The sequence below is a fragment of the Pogona vitticeps genome, chromosome 3 (genome assembly GCF_051106095.1).
Source record: "Pogona vitticeps strain Pit_001003342236 chromosome 3, PviZW2.1, whole genome shotgun sequence".
NCBI classification, from domain to species: Eukaryota; Metazoa; Chordata; class Lepidosauria; order Squamata; family Agamidae; genus Pogona; species Pogona vitticeps.
The window spans coordinates 56,722,397-56,737,332 of record NC_135785.1 but is presented as its reverse complement, the minus strand read 5'-3'; the positions used below and the strand labels follow the sequence as shown (position 1 = coordinate 56,737,332).

At 40.8% G+C, this 14,936-nt stretch overlaps 2 protein-coding genes across 11 annotated transcripts in view; one reads left to right on the top strand and one right to left on the bottom strand.

The window, feature by feature from the left end:
* Nucleotides 1–3,451, bottom strand: part of SLK (STE20 like kinase) — a 72,955-nt gene extending 69,504 nt beyond the window's left edge. For all 4 annotated transcript variants that reach the window (XM_020788942.3, XM_020788945.3, XM_020788944.3 and 1 more), the window contains exons 1-2: nt 3,222–3,451; nt 2,062–2,815 (exon numbers count right to left, since the gene is read on the bottom strand). In XM_020788942.3, the coding sequence (XP_020644601.3) occupies nt 2,062–2,211 (150 nt within the window). In that variant the 5' untranslated portion in view covers nt 2,212–2,815; nt 3,222–3,451. The remainder of the gene's footprint in view (nt 1–2,061; nt 2,816–3,221) is intronic.
* Nucleotides 3,452–3,684: 233 nt separating this feature from the next.
* The window catches only part of STN1 (STN1 subunit of CST complex), a 32,922-nt gene continuing 21,670 nt past the window's right edge, over nt 3,685–14,936 (top strand). The window contains exons 1-3 of one of the 7 annotated variants that reach the window (XM_072995601.2): nt 8,530–8,647; nt 11,473–11,499; nt 12,262–12,448. In XM_072995601.2, the coding sequence (XP_072851702.2) occupies nt 12,316–12,448 (133 nt within the window). In that variant the 5' untranslated portion in view covers nt 8,530–8,647; nt 11,473–11,499; nt 12,262–12,315. The other 6 variants (XM_072995600.2, XM_020788948.3, XM_020788952.3 and 3 more) reach the window with 6 other exon arrangements.

The window sequence follows — 14,936 nt, the reverse complement described above, 5'->3', positions numbered from 1 at the left end:
CAGAGAAGGTGGGAAAGGAGCAAAGCCAGCTGTGTACTCAGCCACTGTACTGAGGTGCCAGGCATGCGTACTTCATGCCTTTCCTGTATAGGGAAGTTGTGCACTTTGAGGAGCTGGCCAAGTTCTGATCAACAGGACTTTGTCAATTCCTCAGATGGATTGCTGTGTACTACACTTCTCCTATTTGTATAGAAGATGAAAAGAAAAGTGATGAAGGGTCCAATGCAACAGTTAGAGCAACTCCAGTGAGCACTTTAGCTAGAGAGCTCCTTATAACCAAGAAGGGCATCACACCCATTTGGAGTCATACAGCTATAAGCAGCAAACAGGTATTTGAGGAAGGTTAAAGAGTAGCAGATATATACCCTGTATGGGAACTTCCAGGCTTCACTCACTGACATAATTTAGATCAACTATGCTAGCTGAATGCTTTTCAGTGGCTGGTTTTACAGCAAATCTACTGAGCATGCTATTTGTATATATATTTTAGTAAGGAAAACGAATAAAAAGATTACAGAAGCATCAGTGATGGGGCTCTCACAATTTGCTGCCTAAGGAACCAAATATATTCTCTCTCCTAACAGAGTAATAAGGTGATTGCTTATGCAGCAGCAGGAAATAATAATAAAAAACATGAAAAGACTATCTACTTTTCCACAGAAGGCTGTATACCCGATTACACAAATTAACTCATTTGCTGCTGCAGACATTGGCAATTGCTTTTGCTGATTTCACAGGAAAAAAGGAACTTACAAGTATTTCTCTTGCTACTGAAGAAGCTCTATGGTTTGTTTGGCACAGAGGTTTCATGACACATGAACTTGTAATCCTAACTGTTTATTCAATGTTAAATTATTTTCAAATAGCAGCATGTGACTAAAATGGTACATGATGAAACATGCAGCTTTGCACATCCATTTAATTCATTTCATTCAAAGCCCCCAGATATGCAGCCTTTTTCTAAACAACACTTACATATAATTCTATATAAGTTTACCTGCAGATAAGTGATCAAAAGGACTTACTAAGTATGTGTATTCACAACTATAGTTAAGGGATCAGTAAACACTAGGGCTGCTTCTTAACTACATCTTGTTGCATACATACAAACAAGAAGGCAGCGATCTGAGAAATGTCTGCGAACTGTACTGTTCCCAGCAATGTTTTTTTACTAGTTCTACTGCTTCCTATTGTGTAAATCTCTTCAGTTTGGTCTCTGATGAGGTCATGCTTTACAATACTATTTTTCTTTACAAAACATCACATGCATGTTCCACCCATAGTTAATCAGCAGAAACATACTTGAAAGATAAAGGACTATATTTAGTTGTAAAGCATAGATTTCCTTTTCAAACCTGCTTTTTAGAAATATTTTTAATGTCTGATGTTTACAAACACTGAGTTTTCTCAGGGAAAAAAGTTGGTATGAAACAGAGAAGCTGGAGTACCATACAGACTGACAAATCCCACTCATCATAAAAAATACACATATTAGCCAGAATCAATATCACATATTGGCGAGTGTGTACAAGTGAAATTGTACAAGTTGCAGCAGCAAGGGTTGTTAACTAATGAGACATTAGTCACATTCCTAGTTATGTGCCTGGGCATGCAACTGGGAAAGCAACCAGAATTTCATTAATTAGCAGCAGTTAACTGCCACGACACAAAATTTCATTTATGTACACATAAATTACAAATGGGATTTTGACCATTGCTTACTTTGACAACTGCTAACAAAGCACTTTAGCAAAAAGGACAATCCATATATATATGAACAAGAAATGTGCAACCTAAGTTCTTTCTCATTTCTTGTTTTTATTATTCTTCAGGCACCAAGGAAGCATTCAGATTCCTGAATGTAAAGCTGCAAGAATAACTTGTTAAGACAAAAAAAATCCAACATGTTTGTCAGAAGATGTAAAAATAGAAACACATTCAGCAGCGTTCTAAGGATTATGGGATATTTATAGCATAGTTCTCAAGTTCTAAAAAAAACATGTTTAAGCGCATACATTTCAGAACAAAATCAACATCAAAGAGAAAAGCAGTCTTTCATACCTTGAATACTTTGCCAAAAGCACCATCACCTAGTTCTCCTATGATTTCCCAATAGTCCTCTGGATTCAAGTCTCTCTTTACATGCTCATACTGTTTCTTCTTCTTTTCACCTCCCAACTTGAAGATCTTGCGAAAGTTAAAGAAGGACATTATTTCCCTTGAAGTAGCTCAAAAATTGCAAAAGAAAAATGAAAATAAAAATCCTCAGATTAAGTAGACAAAGGTCTAGCTCTTTCCAACAGTTTTTTTCCTCTTGCTTTGTGATCCACTGGGATTAGAAGTACACAACTGTGACTGTTATGCCACGTGATAATCCTGATGCAGCTAGCAAAGAAGTAGATACAGGCACAATTTTCGTACTAGGTTTTTACTGCACTAAGTGTACAGCAACCCAATACTAAACAGGACAGGTAATTATAGTGACTAGCTTCGCTCAAGTTTATCATACTAGTTTTAGTAACCTGAATCAGAGGACACGACTAATTCCTTGTTCAGAGCACCTGTACCATAGTGCACCATAAGGCCCCAAAAGATGTTATCAGAAAAAGTCCATAAATTATCTGCAACCACAGGGGCTGAGACTTAGCCAACCAAAATAAGTATCAATTATTTAGTAGCATCAGTTATAGTTTTTGCTTCAGGTACAAGCTTCCTCCTTCTTGGTGGACAACTTCACAACTCCAGGAATGTGAAAAACGTGCATCCTCTTTCATTCCGTAGGTAAAAGACAACTCTTGATGAAACAATTCTCCGCCTGTTGAAGGGGTGGGTGGGGAGAGGAGAAAAAGGGAGAGGAGGGAGAAAGAGACAAATGGAGAAAAGTGTCAACTCCCTAACTCAGGACCGTCTTGGGACTCTCCCCTAGAGAGCCTAATGAACCCAATAATATTTTTTAAAAACTTGGTCATTTCCTTTAAGGAACCAGGAGCTCCTTTTGCTTTAAACATCTAAACAACGCCCAACCAGTTACTGAGGCAAAGTGGAGTTCCCCCCCCCAATGAGCGCAAGGAAGGGGGGGGTCGGAGGCGAGCTCTTTCCCCCCCAAGCAGCAGCAGTTACACACACCCGTAAGAACCACGATCGAAGCACACCCTCTCTGCCTTTTTCTTATTTTCGTCGAAGAAAGACGGGACAGGGACGCGAGGAACGGGACCCATTACCTTCAATCTCTGAGGAGTAAAGGAAAGATGCACCATCATAGCCGCCGCCGCCACCGTCTTCACCGCTCCCACTTCCTCCGTCTCCTCCGGATAAAAGGCGGGGCAGAGGAATAAGGCTTATGCGATTTCCTCTTCTCTCCTCCTCCTCCTCCTCCTCCCCCTCCCAACCGCCTCAAAGCTCGCCTCGCGCCCCCCCCCTCTCTCTCTCTCTCTCTCAACGGCGACGGGGTGCTGCTGCGCACGCGCGCTCTCTCGTTCTCTGAAATTGGGGGGAGGGGCTGGAAGAGCCGCTCCCAGCTCGCGTTTGAAGCCGGGCCGGCCACAAACTAGGCCACGCATGCGCGCGCGCCCACAAGTTCCGTCAGGCACGTCTTTCCTCCAGAATTTCCAGGCTTCGTATACAGTACTGTAGTTACGTTGTGGGCGGGTAAAAACAAAACAAAACATAAAAACAGGGTGGAACGAGGGAGGACGGTGTGGAGAGAAAGGAGGGAAGGACTCGCCAGGGTCGTTCCAACGCCTGCACTTGGATGTCTTTCCGGTGGTTTGGGCGTCTTGTTGGTCACGTGAGGTCGGCGCCCGCACCCAGGCGCGCTAAGGAGCCAATCGGGAGGCGCCGAGCTCTCTCTGGCGGGCAAGTCAGGCAGAGTTGGGGGATGAGGGAGGGCCGAGGTTGGAAGGCGTCGAGGACGGGGGGAAGGGGGTCGCCGTCGTGCGAGGCGTCTTTGCTAGGTCTCCGGAGAAGGCGCCTCGGCATGTTGGCGAGGCTCAAGGGGGAAAAACAAAAAGGGAAAGGACAACCCGCTGCGTCGCTTTGTGTATGTGGAAGTGAATTTCGACCCACGGAAACTCCCGCTGGAACAGAGCTGTGGGTTTTTAAGTGGGCACAATGTTTTTGTCCTTTTGCTTGTTCGTTTTCTCTCTTATTTTTCATAACCCGTCGTGAAGGGCACTGCTAAAACGGGGCGTGTGCTGCTTCAGTCTACCTTGCAGATGATTGAGTTAGAAAGAAGAATGGATCAGTTCGCAGGAGGATTTCTCTAGTCATAGGGCGAGGCGGGGACAAGTTAAATGCATCTCCTATATTTCCCAGCCGCCTTGTCCTCCCCTTTAGGATTTGGGCCTCAAACACCGAAGTGCTCGTATTTCTAAGTGAAACTGAGCTCTTCAAAGTTTCCTGACTAGTTATAAACTCAAGCTGTTTATAGTGCTACAGGATTTTTGAGGAACCTTTTTTTCTTTGCAGAAGTACAGAGCCTAAATCGTGTGCCTGTGCAACATACAGGTGAATGGGAGATGTATTGGAAGCCACACGTTTTGTTACACTACATACTGTCATTCCTCAAACATGGAATACTGTATGTCTGTTAAAGTAGTGTCTCAGACATGTATTGGTGAGTCTATATCAGTGGTTCCCCCCCCCTTGGGTCCCCAGATATTCTTGGATGAAAACTCCCAGAACCCTTCGCCAGTGGCCAAGATTTCTGGGAATTGTACTCCAAGAACACCTGGGTTACCAGAAGTTGGGAATCACTGATTGAAACCAGTCGTTCCCAACCTTGAGTCCCCAGATGTTTTCAGACTGCAATTCCCAGAAACCTCAGCCAGCAGCTGGTGATGAAAGCTTCTGGAAATTGCAGTCCAGTAACAGCTGGGGACCCAAGATTGGGAGCCACTGGTCTTGATGGAACATAGGTTTTCATAATAATTATTAGGAGTTCACTCTCAATCCTCATGTCCTCCTGTAAGAGTAACATGATCTTTCTGACTAGTTTTATGTGCCATGTAATACCTCTTTGATGATTTGCTCTCCTCATACCTTCGCCCCCTTGGTGTTTTTCTTTGTCCCCTACCCACTAACTTCTCATAAATGATAAATGTAAGAGCAGAATGTCTGTAAACACAGCCATGGCCTTCTGAAGAAAAGTGGTGTTTTTGTTTGTATCTTTGGATAACTCAGGTTCTCTGACAGAATGGCGGGTGGGGCTACTATGTTAAGGCATAGTTTCTGATTTCCCAGCTTTGTGGAGCTTTAGTCAAAATAACATAACCTTAATTCTTTTCTTAAATTCACTGATTCAAGACGTTTGAAGCACCGATGCATCTTTGTTATATATTGCAGTAGCATTTTATTACAAGAATACTGTGTGACATATGAGCTGTACAGTATAAATGGTATTGTACTACAGTATATATAAGCTTCAGGCCTAGATGCTGTAGGAGGAGGCTAGTTTCAGGTGCTCTGGATCTTTACCATTAGTGGAGCAGAGGTGATACACATTTGCTACTCTCACTGTTTAGTTTGACATGTGGATCTATGGTTAGACATGTAGATCTATATTTTAGTCATATATATGGTTAGACATGTATATCTATATTTTAGTCATATATGATATAATATAGGAAGGTAACTCGTCAGATTCACACAACTTATTTCATTCATGTTTCAAAATTAGATACAGGTATTTATTTTTCTGTTTTAGAGTTTTCAGTCTATCTCCTCAACCACTTTATTTCTCAGTATTTGCTGATTGTAGTTCACTTTCCTCCCCTTAATTCTGCTGCTCTGTTTTACTTTTGTTCCTCCAAAAGACTCATATGCTTCTTGACCAATCTCAGGCTAGTTCAGATAATTGAATGTGGACATGTTCTGACAGCTTTTTAAGCAGTCCTAGTTCTATCTTTTATCTTTATTTCCTAATCAGAGTTGTAATCATCCTCATAATCTTAGAATTGTAGAGCTCGAAGGGACCATATGGATTATCAAGTCCAGCCCTTGTAATGTTTCCTGCTTTCCAGTTATCATGTCTTACTTAGGCTGTTTTAATGCTTCTAATTTCCTTAAGGTAAAACCCCAGCTGAAGATAATGAGAAAGTTATCTCTTCTCCTCCTGCTATCTCCTGCAGTCACTCCCCTGCTTTGGCTTTTGTGGAATCTTTTATTGGTTACTTTCCTCTGACTGTAATGACTCTACCAGTTTTCCTAGAGCTTGCTCTTCTGTGCTACTATCTGATCATCATCTACTTCACTAGTATTTTCTTTTACATCAAGAATGTTCACAACAGTGATAGTAATAGGATTGGTAACATTGCTTTTAATTTGTAAGTAATGATACTGCAAACAAATCTTTGACGTTCTTCACTGACAGACATGGGAGACCTGTAAAGTGGGCAACAACAGATTCATAGACAAAGTCCATCTGAAGCTAGCAAAGCACAGGAAGAATATTAGCAGAAGCCTGAAGCAAAAGTCCCATGCTGACTACGATGAAAGGAAAATAGATATTCTTGGTTCCCACTCTTCCTTCCCTACTACTGTTGTCTTTTGTATCTTTGCTGATAGTGGGTCTTGTTGCATATTAAGGGCTCTAGAAATGTGATTGCTTTGCATCTTTGAGTAGAAATCATTTGCATAGTTCTGACACTCTTCAGAACAGAACCAAAAGTAATATATGCTCATAGTTACACTAATGAACAAACATTTATAACTTCAAAGCAGAAGTTACCTGTTTTAAACCATCAAGAGATCCTTACATTATTTTTAAAATGGCGATACTAATATTCTCAATAACAGTTCTTGAAATGATTGACTGTCACAGTACTGCCTTTTATTGAATAGTATCTGCAGTCAGTGTTCCTTGTTTCTTCCATGCAGTTTGCACAGAATATTTAGAGATTTAGAAAAAATGTTTTCAGCCTATACCTCTGTAGTTTCTGATATTTCCTATTCATTCCAATTGTATACAGTGGTGCCTCGCTTAACGACAATCCGTTCCAGGAAAATTGCCGTTCACCGCGTTCCAGTGGGGTAAAAACTCACTGTCCAGCAAAGATCCTCCATACGGCGGCCATTTTCACTGCCTGTATAGCGAGGAATCTGTCCCTAAACACAGTGGGGAGCCATTTTAATTACCCGGTGGCCATTTTGAAACTGCCGATCAGCTGTTTCTAAATCGTCGTTTTGCGAAGAATCGGTTCACGAAGCAGGGAACCAATCATCACAAAGTGAAATTCCCCCCATTTAGACTATCGTTTTGCGATCGCAAAAAGATCGCCGTTAAGCGGATTCGTCGTAATGTGGGGCAATCGTAAAGCGAGGCACCACTGCACTTTTCACCATTTTGGCATTCTTTTGGACTACATTCTTGTTGTCATGTTACTGATATCTTCTTCCACCATGACCAAGGCACAGAGTTGTTTTTGTACTGACTGGTGTTACTGAAAGTATACTCCTTGCCTTCTCTTTTCTTTGAAGGGCTATCTGGGCATGTTTCAAAACCCAGCATGCCTGCTGTTTTCAGATTCTAAGAAGGCATCTGGAGACTGGCATTTCACTTTGCAGGAGGCTGGTCTCACTGTTCAATTATTTTTCTTTTTAGGTAGAAATAATTAAGAGAAGCAGGGAACTAGACCACAAGCTTCTCATATTCAAACTGTCCCCAGACTTTGCTGACCATTTATTCTCCCTATTCTATGGACTTTATAGACTGAAATTCTTTAGCTGTAGAGCTGTAGTGGGAATTTGAATCCAGGTTTTTCCAAATCTTGTACACTATGTACTGAAGTACACTGGCTCTGTTTTTAGTCTATAAAGCACCATCCAGCAGGTATTAAATAGCTTAAATAAGTCACATGAATGTGTTACAATTGTATCACAGTATTCATAAACTCCAAATAGTCATTAGGCTTTTGTTTTTAAATCAGCACAAGCTGATTTGCTTTGTTAGTAGATTTAATATTTTCATTAACTTACATAGTAGTGGGGATTAGAAAAGTATTAAAAGTTGAAGGCACAAGATTTTCCAAATACTAATATATCTACAAATACCACTTTTTACTTTGTTAATCCAGTTTCTGACTGTGCTTCTTTATATTCTATTATTTTGTTATTCAGATGTTATACCCTCCAAAGTTTGGATGAGCTATAGAACTTCAATAAATGGCTTCTGCCTTTTGCAGATTTTTCTTTACTCCTCTTTTTTGCATTTAGGAGTCCTTATTCATTTCCTAAAGAATGTGTGTATTGTGTTTTGTAATGTCTGGAAGGTAATGGATTCTGGAACCTTCTAGAGGGCTGCAGTTACAACTGTTTTTGCCTTCTTCCTTCCTGTTCTAATAAAGTAAGAAATAAATTACCAGTTGTTAGCAGGCCAACTAAATAGTCTTTTTAAAGCAGCGAAATACTGTACCAACTTGACATACAGTGCCCAGTCAAAATGCTGTAATTCTGTTTTCTTGCTAGATCAAAAATAATTTTATTGCACACTTACGTACCTGTGTATGTTGAGCTGTCACCATTGTGTTTTTTTAACAAGTTGAGAGATTTATTTCCTCCAATGATGGTGTAACCTTTCTTCTGGACCAGCTTTGAGTCTTCAGGACTGCACAGGCTGCATTTTTTTCATTTCCCTGGTTTGCTTCCAAAAGTAAGACTGGATAGCAGAAATTTCTTGAGAAAAGAACCCTCATTTCCCTGGTGTACTTTATCCTCTTCCTTTCAAGATTAGGCAGAAGCAGAAGTTAAGTTGGATAGGTAGGCAGAACCACATCTTTCATTTCATTGAATAGATGAAGACAAGAACTGATATGTCATTCACAAGCACACACACACCTGCTGTATTTGGATTTTGCAGTGTCCTGTTTTCCCTGTCACCAAATCTGCTTTTGTCTTTCTCGATTGACTCTTTTGGCTTTTTCCAATTTTTTGGTCCAAACTCCTCTTTTTGTTTCAGTAGGCAAAGTCCTGTTTGTGTAGTTACACTGGTGTCAACTGGATCTGGGCGCCAGAAAGAATCAATTGAAGCAAATGTAAAGCTTCTGTTCTCCCTCATCTCTTCCTAGGGCTTCCTTTTGCCCTAATTCAAAGTTATTGAGACCCATTTGCTGATGTATATACTCTGCATTGGGATGTGCTGGGTATCCTGAACAGTAATCTATTAATCTAGACCAGAGGTCTCCAAACTACGGTCCATGGGCAACATCTGGCCCACCTTGCTGTTTTATCCAGCCTGCTCCCTTCAGCCCATGTGGGGAGAGGGCGTGCAGGCATCTGTGTGGTCGTGTGTGGGGTGTCCGTGCATAGTTTCCTGTTCCTTCGGCCTTCAAAGTTGTTTAAAACAGGTCATCAGTCCGTGGTCCGGTGCTGGTCTGTGGCCCAAGCTGGAGCGGGCCGCAAAAACAGACACACACACACTGCATGCACTCCCCTCCCCACAGCTGCTTTGTGCATGTGCCAGCACTGGCACGAGTGCTTCCCCACCCCTTCACGCATGTGCCCGAGCGAAGGCGAGGGGCGCCCCGCGCATGCGCAAAGGGGTGGGGAGCGCTCACACCTGCGCTGTCAGGCAAGTGGGTGCTCCCCCACCACTTCGTGCATGTGCCCAAGCACCTGTGTGGGCAGGCAGGCAGACGCCCCTGCGCATGTACGAAAGGGTGGAGGAGCACTCATGCCAGCACGGACAGGTGCGTGGGCACTCCCCCACTGCTTTGTGCATGTGCCCGAGAGCATGCGCGCACCTGTGGAGGGCGCCTTCCTCAGAGGCTCAGCTGGTCCACGGTCCCAAAAAGGTTGGGGACTGCTGGTTTAAAATATCTGGTGTGGCCCTCACGGTCAAAAGTTTGGAGACCCCTGATCCAGGTCTGTGAGTCTTAGTCATTTCAAGCCATTAGAAGTAATCATTTCAAACCATTATCCTTTTTTGGTTATTGTGCATCCCTTTGGCCTGTTTAATTTCTGATTATGGTAATGTTTAATTTCTGATTATGGTAATGCATGCAAGGTAGAGCTGAATATGCCATTATTGTATGTTTTACCTAGGAAGGACTTAAGTCTTGCATGCTTGATGATTTAAGATTTTTCTTACTGAACAAGAACTGCCCCTAGGGAAAGGCTCTTATTAAGTCTCTCCAGTGAATTAAAAGAAGAGAAGGATTTAGGATACAGAATGGCACATCTGTAGGAGAAAACGCAAGATTCTTTTTAAAAATACATCTGACATCTCATTAATTTACTTTGTTGCAACATTGACTGCTGTGTTTCAGAGGCAGCAGTGGCAAATCCAGCAATGACTGACACATTCTGGGTATCCAATTCTGGCCTGGTTCCCTGACTCCAGGAAGTTAGGAGGTATTAGCTACCTAAACGTTTAAGAACTGAACTAGTCAGAAGCAATAGTGAATAACGATGACAGTGATAAATTCAAATACACTACGATCTCAAAATGTAGTTGAACCTAAATAAAATAAGAAAGTTCTGAAAAGAACATCACTATGAAGCCTTGCTTTATTATAAAATTGTTCCAGAATCTTGGTGAAACATGTACACACCACATCTTTGTGAGTATAAAAATGGGGAGCAGGACCATACATACACTCTTGGGCTTGTTGGAAATAGGCAGGGTTTAAATGTAGCAAATCAAGTAAACTGTAATCTGGTACCTGCAGCACCTACCAGTGATCATTTATTCAATCTACAATCTCCATCTCTAGATTGGATCTGAAATGCAGACCAAATTGCCCCAAAAGCTATTGTTGTTTTTGGATGTGTTTCTCCCACCCCCATCTGCTGCTTTTCCTGTTTTTTCTCCTCTGGAGGAGCCTCGTGAGGCATTGGTTAAACTGTTGTACTGCAGCCAAAACTCTGCTCACAACCCAGTTCAATTCCAGGTAGACAGCTTGAGGTTCACTCAGCCTTCTAGCCTTCTGAGGTTAGTAAATTGAGTACCAAGTTTGCTGCGGTGGGCAAAGTGTAGCCTGCATAATTCAGTTGTAAAACAGCCCAGATAGTGCTTTAAGTGCTTTGTTTTGCTTTTTCTGATAGAGAGTTCCAGAATGCTAAAGCTTGCATACACTTTTGACACTTTGGCTAGTCTGTACAAAAATCCTGGGCAGTTGGGAAGCATTTATTTTGAGTGCTTCAAACAAAAATAGTAGCATGTCTTGTCTTTTCCGCTGTCAAGAAAGAAAAGAAGCACCAGTTACGTTTGCTACTTCATTGTGTGTCAAAGGAGGATTGCTCATGCTGAGCATGCCAAGGGTTGGACTAATTAAGTGAAAGCCGTGGCGGGAGGTTGAATGGAACTAATAATTGTATTTTTACTAGCACTGTCTTTCTAATCATTACTAATGGTAAATACTGTATTGACCACAAGGAAAGTAGGAACTAAAGTTTTATGTAAAGTTTTGGACAGTGGGGTGCAAAGCAAGTTGTGACTAACCTCTCAGATTCACCTTCTTTCACTTAATGTCACAGATTTGGCATTTTCCAGCTGTCCAAAAGGTATGAACTCCAGGTATAAACTTAATTATCTTTCCTTGCCAAGCTTTTTGAACTGCATGAAGCCCTTGGCCCAGACTCTACTGGAGCACTCTTTATCTACATGCATGTTTGATATTTTCTGAGGACCTGAAATGCTATTTACAAAAGCTGTGCTAACTTGCATGCATGCACATACACACACACACACACACACACATGCATGCATGCATACATACATGAATACATGCATACATACATGGGTTCCATTTTGAAACTTGGCTACTTTTAATTAAGCCATCTGCTTTTAAAACCTCCAGTACAATGACTGACCTTTTGGAACATCGTGAATAGTTTTGTTGGAAAGTCAGCAATACCATTTTGTTTAAAAAAAATGTAAGAACTCTTAGGTGAATGCCTTTTGAACCTACGGAGTTGCTAACTGATTATTTGCGGTTATAGTTCATCCCTTGCCATTACTATAAGTCAGAATTGACTTGATAGCACACCGTTGTAATTACTATTAGATTACAGAAGACTATGCAGTCAAAAACAACAATCAATTACATTACTGAAATTCTAGCATAATTAGGCTTCATATCACAATCATTTCTCTAAGATAATGCTTCCGCTTTTAGTTCCAGTTAAGTAAGTGTTTGTATGTTGCTGCTGGCTGTCAGCCATTTCCATTCAGGATTTATGATATGTACTTTTTAACATTGACAGAGTGGAGTTTGTGTCTGAGGATGTTATCTTATATCTTTCTTTTCTTTTTTCCCCTCCCAGATATGCATATGGTTGATTTGTCTACAGTACTGGGGATAAGTGATTCATTTTGAAATGTTTGCTGCAGCTGCAGATTTGGACGTAGAGGTTCCTTCATTATTATGGGGCTTGAATCCTATATTTTCAGCCTTTGCAAAGTTGTATATTAAAGATATACTAGAAATGAAAGAATCTAAACAGGTTCCTGGTAAGTAGTCAGATTACAGTATGATGTGTAACAGCATCTCATTATAGTGAAAAGTTTCTGTGCTGCAATGGTTGTTTGGCCTCAATTATTATTATTGGCCTTAAGAAGGAAAGGGATACAGCTTTATTGATTATAACAGCAGTTTTCCTGGCACAGAATTGGGAATTGATTCAGTGCATCGAGCTACCTGAATGTCCCCTGTCTTCACCAGGAGTGACAGTCTCTTGAAGAACAGTTTTAAAACTTCAGACTGTGTAATAAAGCAGTTTAGATTGAAACCCTCTGTTCATATCCACCATTTGAGTAGAGAAGCATAGGACTGCATTGTTAAAAATGTAAAGTGCTACAGTCGTACCTTGCTTAACAATTGCCTCACTTAACGAGGAAATTGCTTGACGATTAGGTTTTTGCGATCGCAAAACAATGGTTTAAATGGGAAAAATCTGCTTCATGATTATCGGTTCCCTGCCTTGGGAACTGATTTTTGCATTATGACAATCTAAAAACAGCTGATCATCGGGTTTCAAAATGGCCACCGGGTGTACAAAATGCCCCCCCCCCGCTGTTTTCTAGGACGGATTCCTCACTTTACAGGCACCGAAAATGTCCGCCTCTATGGAGGATCTTTGCTGGACGGTGAATTTTCAGCCCATTGGAACGCATTGAAGGGTTTTCATTGTGTTTCAATGGGTTTTTTTATTTCACTTAACGAGGATGTCGCTCTACAGCGATTTTGCTGGAACGGATTATCCTCGTTAAGCGAGGCACCACTGTATTTGAGTCATGTACAGTGTATCAAGTGGAATATGTGAAATGAACATTGTAAAGTAGGTGTAATTTAATAACAAAGTGCCACATGTAGGCTATTTAGATTAAGTAATATTATAGGAAAGATTATTTTAATCAACTATTTAACTATGTAAATAATAATATAGTGATCCCAAGAATTGGCTGGTTTTGTATTGAGAATAAGCAAATTAAAGATCTAAATAACTTTGATAGAAAATTCAGTAGGAAGTTTTAAAACAGCTATTTAAAGAATTTTGGAAACAATATACATAATTTTTTAGTTTTGTAATACATTTCCTGAAATCCAGTAGTAAGTTTCAGCTATAGTAGGCCCATTGAATCAATGGAATTCATGGAGGAGTTGTCTCATTAACCCCAGTAATTCAATGGGTCTACTTTAGTTGTGACTTACTGTTGGATTTCAGGCATTGTTTTCTTTTTTAACTTATTTGTAACATAATTTCTTGTGCTATATGTCTAATTCCAATCATGTTATATATAATGCAGATAAGCCACATACTTATTTTACCTTTCCTGTTCTAATTTTCATCAAAGCTGGCCTTTCTATTCTAATTGTATTTTCTCAAATTATATAGAATTATATACAATTCCTTTATATTGTTGATTCTGAGGCTATCAAGTGTAAATTTACATACAGTTGTTGCGAAGAACTCTAGCATTTTTCTTTTCCTGAAGGAGACAAAGTCTCCACCTCCTCCAATAATATGGCATTTTCCAAGCAAACAAAATCTCAATATGTTGATGCCAAGAAAATGGGCTTGTTGAATAGCAAATCAGTTTCACATCACCTTGGTAGTCTTACCGCTAACTTTAGATAGTAGCCAATAAAAGTTATGTTGGACTACTCTTCCATTATCAAAGTCTGCGCAGTTGATGGTTGGGGATTATATAAATTACAGATTAGCACAATCTAGCTTGCCAACCAAGCAACTCTCCTATACATTTACTAGATGAAGCTACGTAGAGGAATTTTATGTGTGCGAAAAAGTGTGCTGAAGTACATTCTATCATTGCTTTTACCAAATAACAAATTGTAAAAGTAGTCATCTTTCTAACTGCCCTACACCAAGGACCAGTTGTTAAGTCCTGTGTATATAGAAGGAGGAGGAAAAACAGTTTCTGAACAACCTTTCATTAAACGTTCCGGTTTCTGTGTGTGACTGTGTACCACACCTTATTTTTCTCTTCACTGCTGCTGAAAGCGATATGCTTTGTCTGGTTTCCTGTTCTGTTCTAGTCAGTGTTGCCCGTATCACTTCCTTTCAAAACTGACCTTTTGGTTGTTCTTTATTACTCATGCTTGCAGGCCTTGCATCCAAGCATGGAAAATTAACATTTTGGTGTGACTGCATCTCCCAGAATTCTGTGGCCAGTGGTCAGGCAATTCTGAGTGTTGCAGTTAAGGGGGGAGGGGGAAGTAGCTGTTTCCCATCTCTGCCTGCACCTTTGCACAGGGAGCAGTTGAAAGATCTCAAACGGGGTCAGTTTAAGGCAAAACTAATGCTCAAAATTTAATACTATCTCCAGGCAGGCCAGTTTTCTTCTGGTCAAGCAACCCTGCTTTATATGTATAGATACTGAGGTACAAAGCTGATGAATCATTTAATTCAATGGTTCCCAACCTTGAGAGCCCAGGTGTTCTTGGACTCCCAAAAATCCTGGCCAGCACAGCTAGTGG